Source organism: Oryzias latipes, chromosome 13 (assembly GCF_053564925.1).
Source record: "Oryzias latipes strain Hd-rR chromosome 13, Olatipes_Hd-rR_3.1".
NCBI classification, from domain to species: domain Eukaryota; kingdom Metazoa; phylum Chordata; class Actinopteri; order Beloniformes; family Adrianichthyidae; genus Oryzias; species Oryzias latipes.
In genome coordinates, this window is record NC_136249.1 from 6,281,669 (window position 1) to 6,304,680 (window position 23,012).

A 23,012-nucleotide genomic window follows, 5' to 3' on the forward strand; every position below is an offset into this window, starting at 1 on the left:
TCATGGAATCTGTTGACCCTGTGCCACTCCAAGCTTTTTAAAGCAATTATGCACTGGTGACAGCATGAAGGTACAAGTTTGGCATTTGCACATGTGCTAGCTACCAGTGGAGAATGCCTTTGGCCAGTATGGGGATTGAACCCACGACCTTGGCGTTATTAGCACCATGCTCTAAACCATCTGAGCTAACTGGCCTTTCACAGCATGTTTGCTTGTCGTTAGAGACATGATCAGCAAATAAGTTCCGTTCCAAAAGCAACCCTACAAAACTGTCATATCTCCAGACGTCTCCAATTTAAGAAGTAAACACATGCTTCTGCCCAGTTTCGAGCTTGGGATTTTTCGCGTGTTAGGCGAACGTGATAACCACTACACTACAGAAACCTTTCGTGTTGATGGACTTACTTTTTGGATCAGGTAAGAGAATATGAGGAAGAAACATTGCATGAAAGCCAAAATTTGGAGTTAAATTCTTCAACCTTTTCAGTTCATCATGAAGATCCATTGCTTTTTCTTGGGAATGTGAGCCCGGTGCTATTGCCTTGAGATGAGGATTTTCTTCCATATGCATGATTTGCAGCTTGAAATAAATGGACAATACTTTCTTCACTCAGTTTTGAATAAGCAATGTCAGACCACGGCATGTTGTGACTTGATTAGTGGAAGTTTATCATGAGCAAAGAAATGCTGTAGCGCTGTGTTTATTGTCTGGTCTCCAAATGGTTCGGCTTTATTTCTTTTCATCATATGAATGTTTCTGCCCAGTTTCGAGCTGGGGACCTTTCGCGTGTGAGGCGAACGTGATAACCACTACACTACACAAACCTTAGTGGTTGATACTTTAAAATAACACACCTTGTTGATGACTTTAGAGAAAAGAAGGGCCAAGGTATGTGCGTAAAACAACAATTGCGGACGCTCCGAAACCTGTGTGATCTTGTACACTAACAAGTTGTTTTACAAGATGTATGAGAGGCTGCATGAAGGTGTTCAGGTCCCCCAGAAATTTGTATCGTTCTCCAGCAATTAGATGAAGAACGCATTGGTAGATGGTGATACTACCATATGTGTTTGATGCTTGTAATTCTAGCCCAGTAAAGATAAGACACACAGGATTACTCCTTGGAACCAAATGTTGTATTTCCTCTTTGAGTCTAAGAATTTGGGGAAAGTGCTTGTGGAATAGACAGAGAAATGGATATTGTCATGGAATCTGTTGACCCTGTGCCACTCCAAGCTTTTTAAAGCAAATATGCACTGGTGACAGCATGAAGGTACGAGTTTGGCATTTGAACATGTGTTAGCTACCAGTGCAGAATGCCTTTGGCCAGTATGGGGATTGAACCCATGACCTTGGCGTTATTAGCACCATGCTCTAAACCATCTGAGCTAACTGGCCTTTCAAAGCATGTTTGCTTGTCGTTAGAGACATGATCAGCAAAAAAGTTCTGTTCCAAAAGCAACGCTACGAAACTGTCATTATCCAGACGTCTCCAATTTAAGAAGTAAACACAAGTTTCTGCCCAGTTTCAAGCTGGGGACCTTTCGCGTGTTAGGCGAACGTGATAACCACTACACTGCAGAAACCTTTCATTTTGCTGGACTCACTTTTTGGATCAGGTAAGAGAATATGAGGAAGAAACATTGCGTGAAAGCCAAAATTTGGAGTTAAATTCTTTATCCATTTCAATTCAACATGAGGTTCCAATGATTTATCTTGGGAATGTGAGCCCGGTTCTATTGCCTTGAGATGAGAAAAGTCTTCCATATGCATGATTTGTAGCTTGAAATAAATGGACAATACTTTCTTCACTCAGTTTTGTATAAGCAATGTCAGACCACGGCATGTTGTGACTTGATTAGTGGAAGGTACATCATGAGCAAAGAAATGCTGTAGCGCTGTGTTTATTGTCTGGTCTCCAAATGGTTCTGCTTTATTTCTTTTCATCAAATGAATGTTTCTGCCCAGTTTCGAGCTGGGGACCTTTCGCGTGTGAGGCGAACGTGATAACCACTACACTACAGAAACCTTAGTGGTTGATACTTTAAAATAACACACCTTGTTGATGACTTTAGAGAAAAGAAGGGCCAAGGTATGTGCGTAAAACAACAATTGCGGACGCTCCGAAACCTGTGTGATCTTGTACACTAACAAGTTGTTTTACAAGATGTCTGAGAGGCTGAATGAAGGTTTCAGGTCCCCCAGAAATTTGTATCATTCTCCAGCAATTAGATGAAGAACGCATTGGTAGATGGTGATTCTACCATATGTGTTTGATGCTTGTAATTCTAGCCCAGTAAAGATTAGACCCACAGGATTACTCCTTGGAACCAAATGTTGTATTTCCTCTTTGAGTCAAAGAATTTGGGGAAAGTGCTTGTGGAATAGACAGAGAAATGGATATTGTCATGGAATCTGTTGACCCTGTGCCACTCCAAGCTTTTCAAATCAATTATGCACTGGTGACAGCATGAAGGTACAAGTTTGGCATTTGCACATGTGCTAGCTACCAGTGGAGAATGCCTTTGGCCAGTATGGGGATTGAACCCATGACCTTGGCGTTATTAGCACCACGCTCTAAACCATCTGAGCTAACTGGCCTTTCACAGCATGTTTGCTTGTCATTAGAGACATGATCAGCAAATAAGTTCTGTTCCAAAAGCAACACTACAAAACTGTCATATCTCCAGACGTCTCCAATTTAAGAAGTAAACACAAGTTTCTGCCCAGTTTAGAGCTGGGGACCTTTCGCGTGTTAAGCGAACGTGAGAACCACTACACTACAGAAACCTTTCATGTTGCTGGACTTACTTTTTGGATCAGGTAAGAGAATATGAGGAAGAAACATTGCGTGAAAGCCAAAATTTGGAGTTAAATTCTTTATCCATTTCAATTCAAGATGAGGTTCCAATGATTTATCTTGGGAATGTGAGCCCGGTTCTATTGCCTTGAGATGAGAAAAGTCTTCCATATGCATGATTTGTAGCTTGAAATAAATGGACAATACTTTCTTCACTCAGTTTTGTATAAGCAATGTCAGACCACGGCATGTTGTGACTTGATTAGTGGAAGGTACATCATGAGCAAAGAAATGCTGTAGCGCTGTGTTTATTGTCTGGTTTCCAAATGGTTCTGCTTTATTTCTTTTCATCAAATGAATGTTTCTGCCCAGTTTCGAGCTGGGGACCTTTCGCGTGTGAGGCGAACGTGATAACCACTACACTACAGAAACCTTAGTGGTTCATACTTTAAAATAACACACCTTGTTGATGACTTTAGAGAAAAGAAGGGCCAAGGTATGTGCGTAAAACAACATTTGCGGACGCTCTGAAACCTGTGTGATCTTGTACACTAACAAGTTGTTTTACAAGATGTATGAGAGGCTGAATGAAGGTGTTCAGGTCCCCCAGAAATTTGTATTGTTCTCCAGCAATTAGATGAAGAACGCATTGGTAGATGGTGATACTACCATATGTGTTTGATGCTTGTAATTCTAGCCCAGTAAAGATTAGACCCACAGGATTACACCTTGGAACCAAATGTTGTATTTCCTCTTTGAGTCAAAGAATTTGGGGAAAGTGCTTGTGGAATAGACAGAGAAATGGATATTGTCATGGAATCTGTTGACCCTGTGCCACTCCAAGCAATTATGCACTGGTGACAGCATGAAGGTACAAGTTTGGCATTTGCACATGTGCTAGCTACCAGTGGAGAATGCCTTTGGCCAGTATGGGGATTGAACCCATGACCTTGGCGTTATTAGCACCACGCTCTAAACCATCTGAGCTAACTGGCCTTTCACAGCATGTTTGCTTGTCGTTAGAGACATGATCAGCAAATAAGTTCTGTTCCAAAAGCAACACTACAAAACTGTCATATTTCCAGACGTCTCCAATTTAAGAAGTAAACACATGCTTCTGCCCAGTTTAGAGCTGGGGACCTTTCGCGTGTTAAGCGAACGTGAGAACCACTACACTACAGAAACCTTTCATGTTGCTGGACTTACTTTTTGGATCAGGTAAGAGAATATGAGGAAGAAACATTGCGTGAAAGCCAAAATTTGGAGTTAAATTCTTTATCCATTTCAATTCAACATGAGGTTCCAATGATTTATCTTGGGAATGTGAGCCCGGTTCTATTGCCTTGAGCTGAGAAAAGTCTTCCATATGCATGATTTGTAGCTTGAAATAAATGGACAATACTTTCTTCACTCAGTTTTGTATAAGCAATGTCAGACCACGGCATGTTGTGACTTGATTAGTGGAAGGTACATCATGAGCAAAGAAATGCTGTAGCGCTGTGTTTATTGTCTGGGCTCCAAATGGTTCTGCTTTATTTCTTTTCATCAAATGAATGTTTCTGCCCAGTTTCGAGCTGGGGACCTTTCGCGTGTGAGGCGAACGTGATAACCACTACACTACAGAAACCTTAGTGGTTGATACTTTAAAATAACACACCTTGTTGATGACTTTTCTAGAAAAGAAGGGCCAAGGTATGTGCGTAAAACAACATTTGCGGACGCTCTGAAACCTGTGTGATCTTGTACACTAACAAGTTGTTTTACAAGATGTATGAGAGGCTGAATCAAGGTGTTCAGGTCCCCCAGAAATTTGTATCATTCTCCAGCAATTAGATGAAGAACGCATTGGTAGATGGTGATACTACCATATGTGTTTGATGCTTGTAATTCTAGCCCAGTAAAGATAAGACCCACAGGATTACTCCTTGGAACCAAATGTTGTATTTCCTCTTTGAGTCAAAGAATTTGGGGAAAGTGCTTGTGGAATAGACAGAGAAATGGATAATGTCATGGAATCTGTTGACCCTGTGCCACTCCAAGCTTTTCAAAGCAATTATGCACTGGTGACAGCATGAAGGTACAAGTTTGGCATTTGCACATGTGCTAGCTACCAGTGGAGAATGGCTTTGGCCAGTATGGGGATTGAACCCACGACCTTGGCGTTATTAGCACCACGCTCTAAACCATCTGAGCTAACTGGCCTTTCACAGCATGTTTGCTTGTCGTTAGAGACATGATCAGCAAATAAGTTCTGTTCCAAAAGCAACACTACAAAACTGTCATATTTCCAGACGTCTCCAATTTAAGAAGTAAACACATGCTTCTGCCCAGTTTAGAGCTGGGGACCTTTCGCGTGTTAAGCGAACGTGAGAACCACTACACTACAGAAACCTCTCATGTTGCTGGACTTACTTTTTGGATCAGGTAAGAGAATATGAGGAAGAAACATTGCGTGAAAGCCAAAATTTGGAGTTAAATTCTTTATCCATTTCAATTCAACATGAGGTTCCAATGATTTATCTTGGGAATGTGAGCCCGGTTCTATTGCCTTGAGATGAGAAAAGTCTTCCATATGCATGATTTGTAGCTTGAAATAAATGGACAATACTTTCTTCACTCAGTTTTGTATAAGCAATGTCAGACCACGGCATGTTGTGACTTGATTAGTGGAAGGTACATCATGAGCAAAGAAATGCTGTAGCGCTGTGTTTATTGTCTGGTCTCCAAATGGTTCTGCTTTATTTCTTTTCATCAAATGAATGTTTCTGCCCAGTTTCGAGCTGGGGACCTTTCGCGTGTGAGGCGAACGTGATAACCACTACACTACAGAAACCTTAGTGGTTGATACTTTAAAATAACACACCTTGTTGATGACTTTAGAGAAAAGAAGGGCCAAGGTATGTGCGTAAAACAACAATTGCGGACGCTCCGAAACCTGTGTGATCTTGTACACTAACAAGTTGTTTTACAAGATGTCTGAGAGGCTGAATGAAGGTTTCAGGTCCCCCAGAAATTTGTATCATTCTCCAGCAATTAGATGAAGAACGCATTGGTAGATGGTGATACTACCATATGTGTTTGATGCTTGTAATTCTAGCCCAGTAAAGATTAGACCCACAGGATTACACCTTGGAACCAAATGTTGTATTTCCTCTTTGAGTCAAAGAATTTGGGGAAAGTGCTTGTGGAATAGACAGAGAAATGGATATTGTCATGGAATCTGTTGACCCTGTGCCACTCCAAGCTTTTCAAAGCAATTATGCACTGGTGACAGCATGAAGGTACGAGTTTGGCATTTGAACATGTGTTAGCTACCAGTGCAGAATGCCTTTGGCCAGTATGGGGATTGAACCCATGACCTTGGCGTTATTAGCACCATGCTCTAAACCATCTGAGCTAACTGGCCTTTCACAGCATGTTTGCTTGTCGTTAGAGACATGATCAGCAAATAAGTTCTGTTCCAAAAGCAACACTACAAAACTGTCATATCTCCAGACGTCTCCAATTTAAGAAGTAAACACATGCTTCTGCCCAGTTTAGAGCTGGGGACCTTTCGCGTGTTAAGCGAACGTGAGAACCACTACACTACAGAAACCTTTCATGTTGCTGGACTTACTTTTTGGATCAGGTAAGAGAATATGAGGAAGAAACATTGCGTGAAAGCCAAAATTTGGAGTTAAATTCTTTATCCATTTCAATTCAACATGAGGTTCCAATGATTTATCTTGGGAATGTGAGCCCGGTTCTATTGCCTTGAGATGAGAAAAGTCTTCCATATGCATGATTTGTAGCTTGAAATAAATGGACAATACTTTCTTCACTCAGTTTTGTATAAGCAATGTCAGACCACGGCATGTTGTGACTTGATTAGTGGAAGGTACATCATGAGCAAAGAAATGCTGTAGCGCTGTGTTTATTGTCTGGTCTCCAAATGGTTCTGCTTTATTTCTTTTCATCAAATGAATGTTTCTGCCCAGTTTCGAGCTGGGGACCTTTCGCGTGTGAGGCGAACGTGATAACCACTACACTACAGAAACCTTAGTGGTTGATACTTTAAAATAACACACCTTGTTGATGACTTTAAAGAAAAGAAGGGCCAAGGTATGTGCGTAAAACAACAATTGCGGACGCTCCGAAACCTGTGTGATCTTGTACACTAACAAGTTGTTTTACAAAATGTCTGAGAGGCTGAATGAAGGTTTCAGGTCCCCCAGAAATTTGTATCATTCTCCAGCAATTAGATGAAGAACGCATTGGTAGATGGTGATACTACCATATGTGTTTGATGCTTGTAATTCTAGCCCAGTAAAGATTAGACCCACAGGATTACACCTTGGAACCAAATGTTGTATTTCCTCTTTGAGTCAAAGAATTTGGGGAAAGTGCTTGTGGAATAGACAGAGAAATGGATATTGTCATGGAATCTGTTGACCCTGTGCCACTCCAAGCTTTTCAAAGCAATTATGCACTGGTGACAGCATGAAGGTACAAGTTTGGCATTTGCACATGTGCTAGCTACCAGTGGAGAATGCCTTTGGCCAGTATGGGGATTGAACCCATGACCTTGGCGTTATTAGCACCACGCTCTAAGCCATCTGAGCTAACTGGCCTTTCACAGCATGTTTGCTTGTCGTTAGAGACATGATCAGCAAATAAGTTCTGTTCCAAAAGCAACACTACAAAACTGTCATATCTCCAGACGTCTCCAATTTAAGAAGTAAACACATGCTTCTGCCCAGTTTAGAGCTGGGGACCTTTCGCGTGTTAAGCGAACGTGAGAACCACTAGACTACAGAAACCTTTCATGTTGCTGGACTTACTTTTTGGATCAGGTAAGAGAATATGAGGAAGAAACATTGCGTGAAAGCCAAAATTTGGAGTTAAATTCTTTATCCATTTCAATTCAACATGAGGTTCCAATGATTTATCTTGGGAATGTGAGCCCGGTTCTATTGCCTTGAGATGAGAAAAGTCTTCCATATGCATGATTTGTAGCTTGAAATAAATGGACAATACTTTCTTCACTCAGTTTTGTATAAGCAATGTCAGACCACGGCATGTTGTGACTTGATTAGTGGAAGGTACATCATGAGCAAAGAAATACTGTAGCGCTGTGTTTATTGTCTGGTCTCCAAATGGTTCTGCTTTATTTCTTTTCATCAAATGAATGTTTCTGCCCAGTTTCGAGCTGGGGACCTTTCGCGTGTGAGGCGAACGTGATAACCACTACACTACAGAAACCTTAGTGGTTGATACTTTAAAATAACACACCTTGTTGATGACTTTAAAGAAAAGAAGGGCCAAGGTATGTGCGTAAAACAACAATTGCGGACGCTCCGAAACCTGTGTGATCTTGTACACTAACAAGTTGTTTTACAAGATGTCTGAGAGGCTGAATGAAGGTGTTCAGGTCCCCCAGAAATTTGTATCATTCTCCAGCAATTAGATGAAGAACGCATTGGTAGATGGTGATACTACCATATGTGTTTGATGCTTGTAATTCTAGCCCAGTAAAGATTAGACCCACAGGATTACTCCTTGGAACCAAATGTTGTATTTCCTCTTTGAGTCAAAGAATTTGGGGAAAGTGCTTGTGGAATAGACAGAGAAATGGATATTGTCATGGAATCTGTTGACCCTGTGCCACTCCAAGCTTTTCAAAGCAATTATGCACTGGTGACAGCATGAAGGTACAAGTTTGGCATTTGCACATGTGCTAGCTACCAGTGGAGAATGGCTTTGGCCAGTATGGGGATTGAACCCATGACCTTGGCGTTATTAGCACCACGCTCTAAACCATCTGAGCTAACTGGCCTTTCACAGCATGTTTGCTTGTCGTTAGAGACATGATCAGCAAATAAGTTCTGTTCCAAAAGCAACACTACAAAACTGTCATATCTCCAGACGTCTCCAATTTAAGAAGTAAACACATGCTTCTGCCCAGTTTAGAGCTGGGGACCTTTCGCGTGTTAAGCGAACGTGAGAACCACTACACTACAGAAACCTTTCATGTTGCTGGACTTACTTTTTGGATCAGGTAAGAGAATATGAGGAAGAAACATTGCGTGAAAGCCAAAATTTGGAGTTAAATTCTTTATCCATTTCAATTCAACATGAGGTTCCAATGATTTATCTTGGGAATGTGAGCCCGGTTCTATTGGCTTGAGCTGAGAAAAGTCTTCCATATGCATGATTTGTAGCTTGAAATAAATGGACAATACTTTCTTCACTCAGTTTTGTATAAGCAATGTCAGACCACGGCATGTTGTGACTTGATTAGTGGAAGGTACATCATGAGCAAAGAAATGCTGTAGCGCTGTGTTTATTGTCTGGTCTCCAAATGGTTCTGCTTTATTTCTTTTTCATCAAATGAATGTTTCTGCCCAGTTTCGAGCTGGGGACCTTTCGCGTGTGAGGCGAACGTGATAACCACTACACTACAGAAACCTTAGTGGTTGATACTTTAAAATAACACACCTTGTTGATGACTTTTCTAGAAAAGAAGGGCCAAGGTATGTGCGTAAAACAACATTTGCGGACGCTCTGAAACCTGTGTGATCTTGTACACTAACAAGTTGTTTTACAAGATGTATGAGAGGCTGAATGAAGGTGTTCAGGTCCCCCAGAAATTTGTATCATTCTCCAGCAATTAGATGAAGAACGCATTGGTAGATGGTGATACTACCATATGTGTTTGATGCTTGTAATTCTAGCCCAGTAAAGATAAGACCCACAGGATTACTCCTTGGAACCAAATGTTGTATTTCCTCTTTGAGTCAAAGAATTTGGGGAAAGTGCTTGTGGAATAGACAGAGAAATGGATAATGTCATGGAATCTGTTGACCCTGTGCCACTCCAAGCTTTTCAAAGCAATTATGCACTGGTGACAGCATGAAGGTACAAGTTTGGCATTTGCACATGTGCTAGCTACCAGTGGAGAATGGCTTTGGCCAGTATGGGGATTGAACCCACGACCTTGGCGTTATTAGCACCACGCTCTAAACCATCTGAGCTAACTGGCCTTTCACAGCATGTTTGCTTGTCGTTAGAGACATGATCAGCAAATAAGTTCTGTTCCAAAAGCAACACTACAAAACTGTCATATTTCCAGACGTCTCCAATTTAAGAAGTAAACACATGCTTCTGCCCAGTTTAGAGCTGGGGACCTTTCGCGTGTTAAGCGAACGTGAGAACCACTACACTACAGAAACCTCTCATGTTGCTGGACTTACTTTTTGGATCAGGTAAGAGAATATGAGGAAGAAACATTGCGTGAAAGCCAAAATTTGGTGTTAAATTCTTTATCCATTTCAATTCAACATGAGGTTCCAATGATTTATCTTGGGAATGTGAGCCCGGTTCTATTGCCTTGAGATGAGAAAAGTCTTCCATATGCATGATTTGTAGCTTGAAATAAATGGACAATACTTTCTTCACTCAGTTTTGTATAAGCAATGTCAGACCACGGCATGTTGTGACTTGATTAGTGGAAGGTACATCATGAGCAAAGAAATGCTGTAGCGCTGTGTTTATTGTCTGGTCTCCAAATGGTTCTGCTTTATTTCTTTTCATCAAATGAATGTTTCTGCCCAGTTTCGAGCTGGGGACCTTTCGCGTGTGAGGCGAACGTGATAACCACTACACTACAGAAACCTTAGTGGTTGATACTTTAAAATAACACACCTTGTTGATGACTTTAGAGAAAAGAAGGGCCAAGGTATGTGCGTAAAACAACAATTGCGGACGCTCCGAAACCTGTGTGATCTTGTACACTAACAAGTTGTTTTACAAGATGTCTGAGAGGCTGAATGAAGGTGTTCAGGTCCCCCAGAAATTTGTATCATTCTCCAGCAATTAGATGAAGAACGCATTGGTAGATGGTGATACTACCATATGTGTTTGATGCTTGTAATTCTAGCCCAGTAAAGATTAGACCCACAGGATTACACCTTGGAACCAAATGTTGTATTTCCTCTTTGAGTCAAAGAATTTGGGGAAAGTGCTTGTGGAATAGACAGAGAAATGGATATTGTCATGGAATCTGTTGACCCTGTGCCACTCCAAGCAATTATGCACTGGTGACAGCATGAAGGTACAAGTTTGGCATTTGCACATGTGCTAGCTACCAGTGGAGAATGCCTTTGGCCAGTATGGGGATTGAACCCATGACCTTGGCGTTATTAGCACCACGCTCTAAGCCATCTGAGCTAACTGGCCTTTCACAGCATGTTTGCTTGTCGTTAGAGACATGATCAGCAAATAAGTTCTGTTCCAAAAGCAACACTACAAAACTGTCATATCTCCAGACGTCTCCAATTTAAGAAGTAAACACATGCTTCTGCCCAGTTTAGAGCTGGGGACCTTTCGCGTGTTAAGCGAACGTGAGAACCACAACTCTACAGAAACCTTTCATGTTGCTGGACTTACTTTTTGGATCAGGTAAGAGAATATGAGGAAGAAACATTGCGTGAAAGCCAAAATTTGGAGTTAAATTCTTTATCCATTTCAATTCAACATGAGGTTCCAATGATTTATCTTGGGAATGTGAGCCCGGTTCTATTGCCTTGAGATGAGAAAAGTCTTCCATATGCATGATTTGTAGCTTGAAATAAATGGACAATACTTTCTTCACTCAGTTTTGTATAAGCAATGTCAGACCACGGCATGTTGTGACTTGATTAGTGGAAGGTACATCATGAGCAAAGAAATGCTGTAGCGCTGTGTTTATTGTCTGGTCTCCAAATGGTTCTGCTTTATTTCTTTTCATCAAATGAATGTTTCTGCCCAGTTTCGAGCTGGGGACCTTTCGCGCGGGAGCCGAAAATGGTTAAGCTTAACTCTCTTAACTTTTCTCATTCATTCTCTATGGTAGTTCTTAACACTACGGATGTAATATACTTTTTCACCACTAGCGAGATTTTGGGGGCGCTGTTTCCACATCGTCTTAGTAGTAAGGTTTTCACAGGAAGAGCCTTTAGGAAGACAAAACAACAATAATCCTGCGGCCAGATTTGATCCGATCGCTGTTAAAACACAAGAGCACAACAAGTTAAAGTCAAGTTAAAGTCTGATGTAAGTAAAAAGTTAAAAAAAAACTGGACAAAGTTCCTAGTTTGAAGACATTTCTCTTCCCGTTATTTTTTGTTGAGCATGAAAGGTCTGAAACTCCAGCGGTGAGGATACGGCTACTCGTAAGAGATGAAAAACCTCTTCAAACTTAGTCATGATAGTTTGTGTGTGTTTTCAAAAGCTTTTGAATTTTACCAAAGGTAGATAACTTTAATAATATCTATATGTGCATTTACACACACACACACATATATATATATATATATATATATATATATATATATATATATATATATATATATATATATATATATATATATATATATATATATATATATATATATATATATATATATATATATATATTTGTATGTTGTTGTTTTTTTTTTACTATTTTTGAGTTACAGTAGACCTGGGCTACTTCACCCACTAACGACAATAAATGTATCTTTGGTTATAGATCTCCAGAATGAAGAGGAAATTAATTTTTCCTGGAAAAATCTGCGTGAGCTTCAGACGAGGCCCAACTGGGTTTCTCAGGCAGGACCCTTCAGATGAAGCCAAGAGGATCAAAAATAATCCTGAGCTCCAGGACAAGTCTGCTCCCCAGAGAGAGGAAAAAGTGAAGGAAAACGCCCTGTCAAAAGTCTTCATTAGGGGTGGAGATACATCTGACAGGCAGGAGGTGTTGGGGGAGTATGTTCTTCAATTTGGCAAATACAAGGGGAAGTCCTTTCGGTGGCTGCTAGAAAATGATATTGGCTACACCATTTATTTAATTAACAAGGTTGAGGAAGAGGAGAGAGCTGGACTCTTTAATGCCGAGGGACCAAAGAAGGAGAGTCTCTTTTCATTTCTGGATTAGATCAGAATCTTTTATTATCATTCTGCAGAGCACAATGAAATTTTTTCCAGCAACTCTCGATATAAAAAAGGTAGAATAAAATAAAATAAGAATAAGGAGCTATATAAGGCATAAATACTTAAATACTGTACAGTAGAGTGGGGTGAATATTGCACGAGTGGGTATTCCACATTAGAATGGATATTGCACATACAGCATGAATATTGCACACAGTTTAAAATAGAGTCAGAGCATTGTCAGCTGTGTGCTGACAGGGGTTAGTGGGTTATGTTAAGTCTGGGGGGAGGGGGCGGTTTCGTTGACCCAGTTGTGTGATGTGTGGGGGGGGTGGGGGGTGGATGGACCTCACTGCTCTTGGGAAGAAGCTGTTCCTCAGTCTGTTAGTGTGAGTTCTGATGCTCCTGTATCTCTTCCCAGAGGGAAGAGGTACAAACAGGTTATGTCCTGGGTGGGTGGGGTCTGCAACAATACGACCAGCCTTCCGTCGGACCCGGCTGTCATACACTGAGTCGAGTTGTGGGAGAGGTCCTCCCACAATCTCCTGTGCGGTTTTCACCACCCGGGCCAAGTCCTTCCTGTCCTGAGCGGTGCAGCTCCCGTACCACACCGTAGCACTCAGACAGAGGATGCTCTCTATGGTTGCCTTGTAGAAGTTCCCCAGAAGTTGTGATGAAAGTCCAGTCCTTTTAAGCTTCCTGAGAAAGAAGAGTCTCTGCTGAGCCTTCTTCACCAGGTGGGATGTGTGCAGCGACCAGGTGAGGTCAGATGTGATGTGGATTCCCAGGAACTTGATGTGGTCCACCTGCTCCACCTCCTCCCCGTTAATGAGGAGGGGGGTGTGTGCCACCTTTCTAGTCCTTCTAAAATCCACAATGATCTCTTTGGTCTTGGAGGTGTTCAGGATGAGGTTGTTGTCAGCACACCATCCTGTCAGGTGCTGAACTTCCTCTCTGTAGTGAGTCTCATCATTGTTGGATATGAGACCTACTACGGTGGTGTCGTCGGCGAACTTTAAAACCAGATTTGTGGAATGAATAGCGGAGCAGTCGTGGGTGAACAGAGTGAAGAGGGCGGGGCTGAGGACACACCCCTGTGGTGTTCCTGTGCTCAGGATCAGAGTGGATGATGTTGAGTCCCCGATTCTCACCACTTGGGGCCTGTTGGTGAGAAAGTCTTTGATCCAGAGGCACAGGGAGGCAGGCAGACCCAGGTTGTGGAGCTTCAGTGTCAGCTTGTCCGGGATCACTGTGTTGAAGGCTGAACTGAAGTCCACAAATAACATCCTGACATAGGTGTCAGGATGCTCCAGGTGGGACAGGGTAGCATGCAGGGCTAGTGATACTGCGTCCTCTGTCGATCGGTTCTCCCTGTAAGCGAACTGATGACTGTCCAGAGTAGCAGGGATGATGTCCTTGATGTGGTTCAGGATGATCCTCTCAAAGCACTTCATGATCACCGGTGTCAGAGCGACCGGCCGGTAATCATTGAGGCACGAGACGGATGATTTTTTTGGCACCGGCACGATGATGGAGGACTTGAGGCACACGGGAACTGAGGTGAGCTGCAGGGACCAATTGAAGATGTCCAGGAGAACTCCAGCCAGCTGATGTGCGCACAGCTTCAGAACCCGACCTGACACCTTATCTGGTCCTGCAGCTTTGCTGGTGTCGATCCTCCTCAGAGTGGAGCTCACCTGATGTAGCTGCAGGACGAGGGGCTGGGACTGTTCCTCCAGCTGTAATAGAGGACCAGGGTCTCTGCTGCTGCCGGGCGTCTCGAAGCGTGCAAAGAAGGTGTTTAGAGTGTCAGGCAGGGTGGGGTCATGAGTGGTCTGCTGCATGCTGCTCCTGTGGTCTGTGATGGTTCTGATGCCTCTCCACATCTCCCGCGGGTTGTTATTAGCAAAGTGCTGTTCCACCCGTTGTCTGTGTCTGCGTTTGGCCTGGTTGATGCCCCTCCTCAGCTCTGTCCGGGCTCTGCTGTAGGCCAGCCTGTCACCTGACCTGTAGGCTGCATCCCGAGCTTTGAGCAGAGACCGCACTGTTCCATCAAACCATGGTTTCTGGTTTGGATAGACTTTGATGGACTTTGTGGGCAGAACAGCATCGGTGCAGAACTGCACATAGCTCAGGACGGATGTTGTGTAGGCCTCCAGGTCTGAGCCATCTTTAAACACCTCCCAGTCAGTGAGTTCAAAACAGTCCTGTAGTGCAGAAGAAGCCTCTTCGGTCCATACCTGAACTGTTTTGATGGTTGGTTTGGTCCTGCAGATCAGAGGTCTGTATGTGGGGGTTAGCTCCACAGAGATGTGATCTGACATGCCCAGGTGAGGAGCTGCTGCAGCCTTGTATGCACCTGGGATGTTGCAGTAGACTTGATCCAGTGTGTTGTTGTCTCTGGTGGGAAAGTGAATAAACTTCTGAAATTTGGGGAGCACTGCTTTGAGTTCCACATGATTGAAGTCTCCTGCCACGATCACAGCTGCTTCTGAGTTGGAGTTCATCTGCCTGCTGATCAGACAGTAGAGCTCCTCTAGCGCTAGCTTAGCGTTAGCTTGAGGTGGGATGTAAACAGCTATGATCAGGATAGAGCAGAACTCCCTCGCCGTTCGAAATGGCCTGCATTTCACCGCCAGGTATTCCAGATCGGGTGTGCAGTGCGTTCCGATGATGTGTGTGGCTGCACACCAGGAGTTGTGAATGTAAAGCGCCAGTCCGCCGCCTCTGCCCTTACCGGAGTCTGCTGTCCGATCCGCGCGGAACAAAGAACGGTCCGCTAGCTCCACCGCGGCGTTAGGTGTGTTATTGTCCAGCCAGGTTTCTGTTATGATGGCCACACAGCTGTCCATCCGCCGCGAGACGATCCGTAGCCGAAACTCATCCAGTTTGTTGGCGAGTGATCTTACGTTAGCGAGGAAGAGACTGGGGAGAGCTGGTCGATGCGGGTTAGCATGTAGCCTGGCGCGTGCTCCGCTTCTCCTCCCCCGCTTTTGTTTACGGTATCTTCTCCGTCTCCTTGGCCACAGGGGGGGTATGGTTAAGGCCGTGGCAGTCCGTTGGATCTCGGGTGGTATAAAGTCCGACTTTGGGGGAGTATTAAATTGACAATTCCAACTAATTTGAAGTAGTTCCGTCTTGCTGTACTGAGTAAACGCTTCCAGTGTCTGTAGCACCAACAAAAACATGAAAAAAACAAACAAAAACAGAGAGCGCTGTGCCGCTGCGTGTGCACGCGCCGCCGCCATCTTGGCAAGATGGATTATACCCGACACTTTCACGAAATCAGAGATCTGAGAAACTATTTAGCTGAAAGATCAGTGGAGCCACCTTCAAGTAGTGAGGACAACCAGCTGGTTGGATTTGGTGTGCATTCTAAGAAGACCTGGAGGGATGTCTGGGAGAAAAGAGAAGATGGATATGCATCATTTATCCTCAGGAAACAGTGTGTTTCAGGCAGCAAAATGTTCCTGCTCCAGCAGTACCTGAAGAAGAAAGAGGCTCAGACTCAGAGCTCTTCAGAACCTGCTCTTACTAAACCTTCTTCTAGTCCTCCAGGTCTGTGGCAGACTAGACGTTCATGCTGATGTTAGGAAAGATGGTAGAAATGATGTTTCCCATCTTTTCAGTATCTTCGTTAGAGATGGAAGATGATGAAGAGTTGGAGAGAATGATGCTTTCTGTCTCTCCATCCAAACTCCTCCCTTTACAAGGTAAAACTAAATCACACACAAGTACACACTGAGTGTTAATTACTACTTCTAATTCAAACCTGTTTTCTTATTTTTTTTACTAAAGAGCAGAGACATTTAGTGAAGAAGATGACAGGCCCAACATGTTTAGAAACAATCCCAACCCAACCAAGTGAGCAGCACCAACGTGCACACATCATGCATCACGTGTTGATTATGTTTCTGTATGTGGAGTAGTAGTACTGGTAGTTGAAAAACTGATATTAGACTACATGTTACTCTTAGATCAGTCCTTTCTTTACACTCAGCACTTTTAAATGTGTCTGTTCAAAAAGAAGAATATTCATTGGTTTATTTTCTTTCAGGTTCACTGAGTAAAGGTCTAGATGCTGCTGCTGCCACTGCCACCGCCGCCGCTGGTACCTGATGGTTCTGTCGTAAACCAGGATCACCTTTTCTTTTCTTCTGTTTGCTGGTTGGCCACGTTCAGGCCTGTTCTAATGCAGGTGTTTTGTTTGACTGCTTTTATGATGCTGAAGGTATTCATTGTTCGTCGTCGAGGGTAAGTACAGACTTATGTTATTTGCATGGGTTTGGTTATAGGTTTGGTATGAAAATGATTGAAGGAAACCAGTCTTAAAAAGCAGAATTACAACAAAAGTACATGTCTTAACACATCAGAGTAAAGTGGTTACACATGGATTATTACATCATAATGGAACCTTTCCTGGTCAATCAAAAGATAAAAAAATGAAACTAATAGTTAATTTATTGATTTTCATACCACACCTGTTCTATTGAGCATGTTTTCTTGCATGGTTTTGAGTGTTTTGCACAATTACTAACAAAGAACTCTAAATACCTGGGCATTACTGATGGATATTTCTGTTGATCTGAATCCAGACCATCCTGAGAAGTCCAGCTGTCCTGCTGCCACACATGCAGGTGAGTGTTGAGGATCATTTGTCAGCTTTACTCTGCTGCAGCTTCCTGTCTGTTTCTGACTGTCTTTTTCACCAGTTACTTCAGCTCCAGTGAAGACTCCTCTGCCAGTACCACCACAGTTGCTCGCTTTGGAACTGCCTCAAAGTGTCCAGGATAAAACCTACAGTCAGTGCATTAACTTTGACAAAAATGCAAAGTACTGTATTCATTTGGACTTTGAGATAATATTTTATTCAACAACAACTCAAGGTATTTTTTTTTTTTGCAGCAGTCGTTGGAAGACCCTCAGCTCAGTCTGCAGCTCCTCCTCCTGCTCACTTTCAGCCAACGCCTGCTGCTTCACCACTTCCATCTTATGACCAGGATGTTAGCAGCTGGAACTGCTCTCCCCAGCAGAGGATCTGGATGAAAACAGAGATGGAAGCCTTAGGACTGTGGCCTGGGTCTCCACCTGTAAGACATGCCATGAATATGATCTCCTTGTGGCGTAACCCACCTCAGCCGGAACTCATTGACTCAATTTATGAGCTACCATCCCCAAAGTACTTTCACCTCCATCCTTTTTTTATCTGGAAACCAGACCATGCAATAATGGAAAGAGTGCGTAACAACTACCCCCTCCCGTGTCTGCATGGCTGCCCAAAACCCCTCGTGGTCTCCTCTGGAACAGGTCGGCCCCGTGTCATAATTGGCACAAGTGGTCAGTACTACATACTTGCTTCTCGGCTGACCTGTAAAGTCTGCAAGAAGCACTGGTTTGCAGACAAACCTTCATGGATGGACATGCTGCCTCGTCGTTTTCAGGAGATTTTTCCAGCCTTCCTGACCCACAAAAAGGCAGTATGCAAGACTGTGATGGATGAGCTGCGGCGTACAGCAAAGTCTCCAGGTGATATGGCCAATCAGCTAAATGAAGCTCTTCACCTAAGATACGAGCGTGCACACTTGGCTTATCTGGGAACAGTGAAGAATGTTCTGGATGGAGAGAGCGGACTATATGGCCAGCAGACAATCACGGGGGCAATGAGGAAAATATCTACACCAGATCCTTTTGGTGGGTATACAGACATAGATGGCTGGTGTGGGGTAACAGTGACTTCACACTACCTGGTGGACTGCCTCATACAAGAGTACCATAGGGAGGAGGGCACGCTCAATCTGCTCCTTCAAGGCACTTTTGGTGAGGTCTTGAGGGCTGACCACACCCGAAAGGTGGCACGGAAGGTTGTCCTGGCATCAGGCACAATGTCATCTTATGCAGTTATGAATGAAAACTGGATGATTTTGTCCTGGGTGATGCTGCAGTCAGAAAGCGACAAGTCTCTGGAGCCAATGTACGACGGGCTGTCCCGGCGTTACATTTCTGCAGCGCTGCCAAAAGCAAAGTACCAGTGGGTTGACAGGTGAGACAAAACTTTGTTCATTTTACTTCTAATTTAATGGTTTCAACAGTAAAAACGTGAAAAACATATGTAAATATTGTTTTAAAAACAATCCCTTTATTTGCACAATAAACAATTAAAAGGTGCTTTACCTGTGTGCATGGACAGGGATTGCTGCTCTCCATTCAGGATCCCAAACTCCCAGCCTCAGGAGCATCTTCTCTGGGATTCCTGGAAGACCACAGAGGCTATAGTGGGTGAAGCAACATCTGGAGACTTCACCAATAGATGTGCATCCCGTACCAAATACAACAGAGAAATAAGCATCAAGCTGGACTTGTTTCACTGCATGCGGCGGTTCACCAGGGAGTGCATCTCAGAGCATCATCCACTTCACAGCTCCTTCTGCAAGTTCCTTTCGGCAGCTTTTTGTGTGGTGGACCAAACTGATCTTCAGAGGCTGAAGGAGGCCTACACCTTCTGTGGGATCCAGCCAGCTAACCCCACAAAGCAGCACATCAGGGAGCACTGCCGCACCAAGATCCCAGAACCCAGAGAGCTGCTGGTGCGGGTGGAGAGTGTTCTGAAGAGGTTCTTTTTGGAATCGGATCCAGATGGCATACCGCTGTTTAAGGCAACAATGCTGAAAGTGTGGAGGATTCAGCGCGTTCACATCCTCAGGGGCTGTCTGAGCGACCCGGAGGTGGGAGACGGGATCCTCTACAGACACGGTGGCACGTTACAGCTGAACCACATCAAGGGGGAAGCGGCAGCGGTACCGATCTGGATCCCGGTGCGAGGAACATCCCAGCAGGAGGGATTTCATTTCCACCAGTCCAAATGGGTGACAGGAAATCAGGTCTCGACAGAACTTTTCCAGGCCCAAGGCATGACTGGAGTAGCTCGGTGGAACTTCCAGCGCCTTGTGAGCCTGAAGCAACCTGGTCTGAAGCTTCCTTCAGTTTTTAATCCAGCTCTGATTGTACAGCTGAACAAGCTGTCAAAGGAAGTGACAGGACAAGCTAAGTACCCTGCCTTAGTCTTGTCACAGGCCGACACTGGGGAAAGGTTTGGACTGCAGTATGTGGAGCCTGGCTGCCGTCCGGTTCCTCTTCACTGGGACAAACACAAGTCTCAGAGAGACCCGGTTGTTGAGGAAGAAGAGCGTTTGTCTCCAGAACCACCTCCTTCCAATGAAACAGTCATCGACCTGCCTGAAGAACATGGAGAAGAACACTCTGCTCATGTAAGTTTGTTGTAACAAACATCCTCACTCTATTACAATAAAACTGCAGCTACATAACAAGTTTAAACTAACTGAATGGTCCAATGTTTCAGGATAATGTCTTAGGTGTGGTTGCTGATGAATCACTAGCAATGACCCAAGCCCCTGAAGTGAAAGGTAATTTAGTTCAAATTTTCAGCCTTTTTTAATTTATTTGTGCATTGCATTCAAGGAAAGAGAAGTGAGAAGGGGTTAACTTTTCTCTTTTTTCCTCTCCATCAGATGTCTCAACGACACCACCACCACTGCCTTTTGCTGCCTCTCCACGCGCAGCTCGCACTGGTCCTATCAAAGCAGGGGGTCTGCTTTTTGTCCTGGACCATTCTCGTTGGACTAATCCAATGAGAGATGCCATTGATGTCCTTCTGGCAAAGCACCATGGACAAAAGGACTTTCTGAGCAAGGTAGACGCAGAGTATGCCGCCCTTGTTCAAACTGCCTCCAGGAATCCCAACAGCCTCCTCCACCCCACCACTAAACAGCACATCTCCCGCTACGTGAAGCACATGGCGAAGATGATTAACAGAAGTTCGTCTATGAACACTAGTCCCGAAAAACTTTTGGAAACCCAGCAGCTGTGGCATAAACTCACTGAAGGCAGTGAAACTGTCACTGTGCCAGTTGTGACTCTCCCTCCTGCTCCAGTGAACCCCCCCAGCTCTAAACCAGATGAAGCTCCTTTAACGAAGACTGACGTTGAAAAAATGGTGAAGGAGATTGTAGGTCTGCAGCAACAACAGCAGAAACCTGAAAAAAAAATGACAAGGAACTGTCTTGCTTGTGGGCAGCCAAAGTCTCGTTACCTTGGTGATGGATCTTCTGTTCATTTCTTTTATCAGTCTGGGGATGTGAGATACTTCTACTGCTCCAAAAAAGTACACCAGATGTATGCAGCAGAAGGCCTTACAAACCCCAGGATGCCATTTGCAGACTTTGCTGCCACGCCATTTTTTGAGAGAGAGTTAAAGGCTGCAAAGCAGAGGTCTGCACAATGCAGAAAGGTTTTGGAGGACCGACAGAAAAGAAAGGCAAGGGAGCAGCATCCCAGTGGGCGTCTGTGCAGGTTCTGCCACAAACCACTGAAACAAGGTCCAGAGAGTCCACACATACACACCGGGTTCCCTGGTGTTGTGGGGAAGTATGTTTACTGTCCTGCCAGAGTCTTGTCCCTCCACCGGGCAAATGGGATGACTCAAGAAATGACCTGGGAGGAGTTCTCTCAGTCTCCTTTTTATGAGGCTGAAAAGATGAGGTGGGCTGCTGGCCGGCAAGCAGAAGAGGGAAAGAGATAGCTTTTATGTCTGTTCTATTTGTTATCAAAAGATGTTGCTGTTTTGACCACTTTTGTCTCATTTTACCTCAGCTTGTCATATTGGATGAGAAATAAGTGTAAAACGTCAAAATCTCTGCTAAACCTGTCTATATGTTTGCCTGTATTAAGTTCTCTTCTGATAACACACTGATTATGATAGAACTCGTGATGTTATCTATCAATGTGAAAATATTTGTAATTTAGTTTGTGAAATCTATTTTGTGAATACAATTTTCTTACATATTTATTATTAGTGTTTAGTTTTGATAGAAAAAGCAAACATATTTACTACTTCCTCAATTCATTTTACACCTTTAAAATACTTGTATTAAAGTTTTGCCTGTTTAAACCCTTCTGCCCTTCAATTGTAAATCCATGGTTGAACATTTTGGTACATTTTGTGTTACATACTGTGTTTTATTTATTTTCATGTTGATTTCTTAATAAAACATGGTTGAAATTGAAATGAGCAACAGATCATGACTGTTATTTGGAACAAGGAGAGACAGAAGTAGAAAACAATAATTATGAAATGTCATATTCAGTTTAACAAAAACATTTATTATACCACAACTTCTGACTGACATCACTCTAACCGGGGTTCGAACTCGGGACCAAAGGATTTCATCAGCTTGGACAGCGCTACACAAGCCACAGTTTGATTGGCTGACTATGCTGCAGTAGCTGAAATTTGATTGGCTGTTCCGTGTTACAGGTATATACGGCTGGCCTTCGCGCGGGAGGCGAACGTGATAACCACTACACTACAGAAACCTTAGTGGTTGATACTTTAAAATAACACACCTTGTTGATGACTTTAGAGAAAAGAAGGGCCAAGGTATGTGCGTAAAACAACAATTGCGGACGCTCCGAAACCTGTGTGATCTTGTACACTAACAAGTTGTTTTACAAGATGTCTGAGAGGCTGAATGAAGGTGTTCAGGTCCCCCAGAAATTTGTATCATTCTCCAGCAATTAGATGAAGAACGCATTGGTAGATGGTGATACTACCATATGTGTTTGATGCTTGTAATTCTAGCCCAGTAAAGATTAGACCCACAGGATTACACCTTGGAACCAAATGTTGTATTTCCTCTTTGAGTCAAAGAATTTGGGGAAAGTGCTTGTGGAATAGACAGAGAAATGGATATTGTCATGGAATCTGTTGACCCTGTGCCACTCCAAGCAATTATGCACTGGTGACAGCATGAAGGTACAAGTTTGGCATTTGCACATGTGCTAGCTACCAGTGGAGAATGCCTTTGGCCAGTATGGGGATTGAACCCATGACCTTGGCGTTATTAGCACCACGCTCTAAACCATCTGAGCTAACTGGCCTTTCACAGCATGTTTGCTTGTCGTTAGAGACATGATCAGCAAATAAGTTCTGTTCCAAAAGCAACACTACAAAACTGTCATATCTCCAGACGTCTCCAATTTAAGAAGTAAACACATGCTTCTGCCCAGTTTAGAGCTGGGGACCTTTCGCGTGTTAAGCGAACGTGAGAACCACTACACTACAGAAACCTCTCATGTTGCTGGACTTACTTTTTGGATCAGGTAAGAGAATATGAGGAAGAAACATTGCGTGAAAGCCAAAATTTGGAGTTAAATTCTTTATCCATTTCAATTCAACATGAGGTTCCAATGATTTATCTTGGGAAT

General features: G+C 43.4%; 2 protein-coding genes and 15 non-coding genes across 18 annotated transcripts in view; 1 reads left to right on the plus strand and 16 right to left on the minus strand.

Moving 5' to 3' along the window:
* LOC101159213 (dehydrogenase/reductase SDR family member 13) overlaps nucleotides 1-23,012 on the minus strand; it is a 336,613-nt gene that overhangs the window by 216,342 nt on the left and 97,259 nt on the right. The gene's annotated exons all lie outside the window — the stretch shown is intronic.
* Nucleotides 753-825, minus strand: trnav-cac (transfer RNA valine (anticodon CAC)). Its single transcript has one exon. It is a non-coding gene; the product is annotated as a tRNA-Val (tRNA).
* trnai-aau (transfer RNA isoleucine (anticodon AAU)) lies at nucleotides 1,325-1,399 on the minus strand. Its single transcript has one exon. It is a non-coding gene; the product is annotated as a tRNA-Ile (tRNA).
* On the minus strand, nucleotides 1,957-2,029 carry trnav-cac (transfer RNA valine (anticodon CAC)). The gene has a single exon. It is a non-coding gene; the product is annotated as a tRNA-Val (tRNA).
* On the minus strand, nucleotides 2,528-2,602 carry trnai-aau (transfer RNA isoleucine (anticodon AAU)). The gene has a single exon. It is a non-coding gene; the product is annotated as a tRNA-Ile (tRNA).
* On the minus strand, nucleotides 3,161-3,233 carry trnav-cac (transfer RNA valine (anticodon CAC)). The gene has a single exon. It is a non-coding gene; the product is annotated as a tRNA-Val (tRNA).
* Nucleotides 3,723-3,797, minus strand: trnai-aau (transfer RNA isoleucine (anticodon AAU)). The gene has a single exon. It is a non-coding gene; the product is annotated as a tRNA-Ile (tRNA).
* On the minus strand, nucleotides 4,356-4,428 carry trnav-cac (transfer RNA valine (anticodon CAC)). Its single transcript has one exon. It is a non-coding gene; the product is annotated as a tRNA-Val (tRNA).
* On the minus strand, nucleotides 5,562-5,634 carry trnav-cac (transfer RNA valine (anticodon CAC)). The gene has a single exon. It is a non-coding gene; the product is annotated as a tRNA-Val (tRNA).
* Nucleotides 6,133-6,207, minus strand: trnai-aau (transfer RNA isoleucine (anticodon AAU)). The gene has a single exon. It is a non-coding gene; the product is annotated as a tRNA-Ile (tRNA).
* trnav-cac (transfer RNA valine (anticodon CAC)) lies at nucleotides 6,766-6,838 on the minus strand. Its single transcript has one exon. It is a non-coding gene; the product is annotated as a tRNA-Val (tRNA).
* On the minus strand, nucleotides 7,970-8,042 carry trnav-cac (transfer RNA valine (anticodon CAC)). The gene has a single exon. It is a non-coding gene; the product is annotated as a tRNA-Val (tRNA).
* Nucleotides 8,542-8,616, minus strand: trnai-aau (transfer RNA isoleucine (anticodon AAU)). The gene has a single exon. It is a non-coding gene; the product is annotated as a tRNA-Ile (tRNA).
* On the minus strand, nucleotides 9,176-9,248 carry trnav-cac (transfer RNA valine (anticodon CAC)). The gene has a single exon. It is a non-coding gene; the product is annotated as a tRNA-Val (tRNA).
* Nucleotides 10,382-10,454, minus strand: trnav-cac (transfer RNA valine (anticodon CAC)). Its single transcript has one exon. It is a non-coding gene; the product is annotated as a tRNA-Val (tRNA).
* On the plus strand, nucleotides 15,981-21,813 carry LOC144996772 (uncharacterized). 2 transcript variants are annotated; one of them, XM_078956472.1, is made up of 9 exons: nucleotides 15,981-16,289; nucleotides 16,361-16,444; nucleotides 16,530-16,595; nucleotides 16,789-17,368; nucleotides 17,444-17,533; nucleotides 17,637-18,771; nucleotides 18,919-19,996; nucleotides 20,089-20,152; nucleotides 20,258-21,813. In XM_078956472.1, exons 4-9 carry the CDS (start codon nucleotides 17,299-17,301, stop codon nucleotides 21,325-21,327), a joined length of 3,507 nt encoding a protein of 1,168 aa, XP_078812598.1. In that variant the 5' UTR covers nucleotides 15,981-16,289; nucleotides 16,361-16,444; nucleotides 16,530-16,595; nucleotides 16,789-17,298; the 3' UTR covers nucleotides 21,328-21,813. The 2 variants fall into 2 exon arrangements, with proteins under 2 accessions (XP_078812598.1, XP_078812599.1); XM_078956473.1 differs by having other exon boundaries at nucleotides 17,640-18,771.
* trnai-aau (transfer RNA isoleucine (anticodon AAU)) lies at nucleotides 22,611-22,685 on the minus strand. The gene has a single exon. It is a non-coding gene; the product is annotated as a tRNA-Ile (tRNA).

Bases quoted from the DNA above. Each gene is read 5' to 3' on its own strand.
- LOC144996772 (XM_078956472.1), top strand. From the start codon at position 17,299: ATGGATATTTCTGTTGATCTGAATCCAGACCATCCTGAGAAGTCCAGC. The intron at 17,369-17,443 runs GTGAGTGTTGAG...CTTTTTCACCAG, and splicing joins TCCTGCTGCCACACATGCAG to TTACTTCAGCTCCAGTGAAG. The intron at 20,153-20,257 runs GTAATTTAGTTC...CCTCTCCATCAG, and splicing joins CCAAGCCCCTGAAGTGAAAG to ATGTCTCAACGACACCACCA.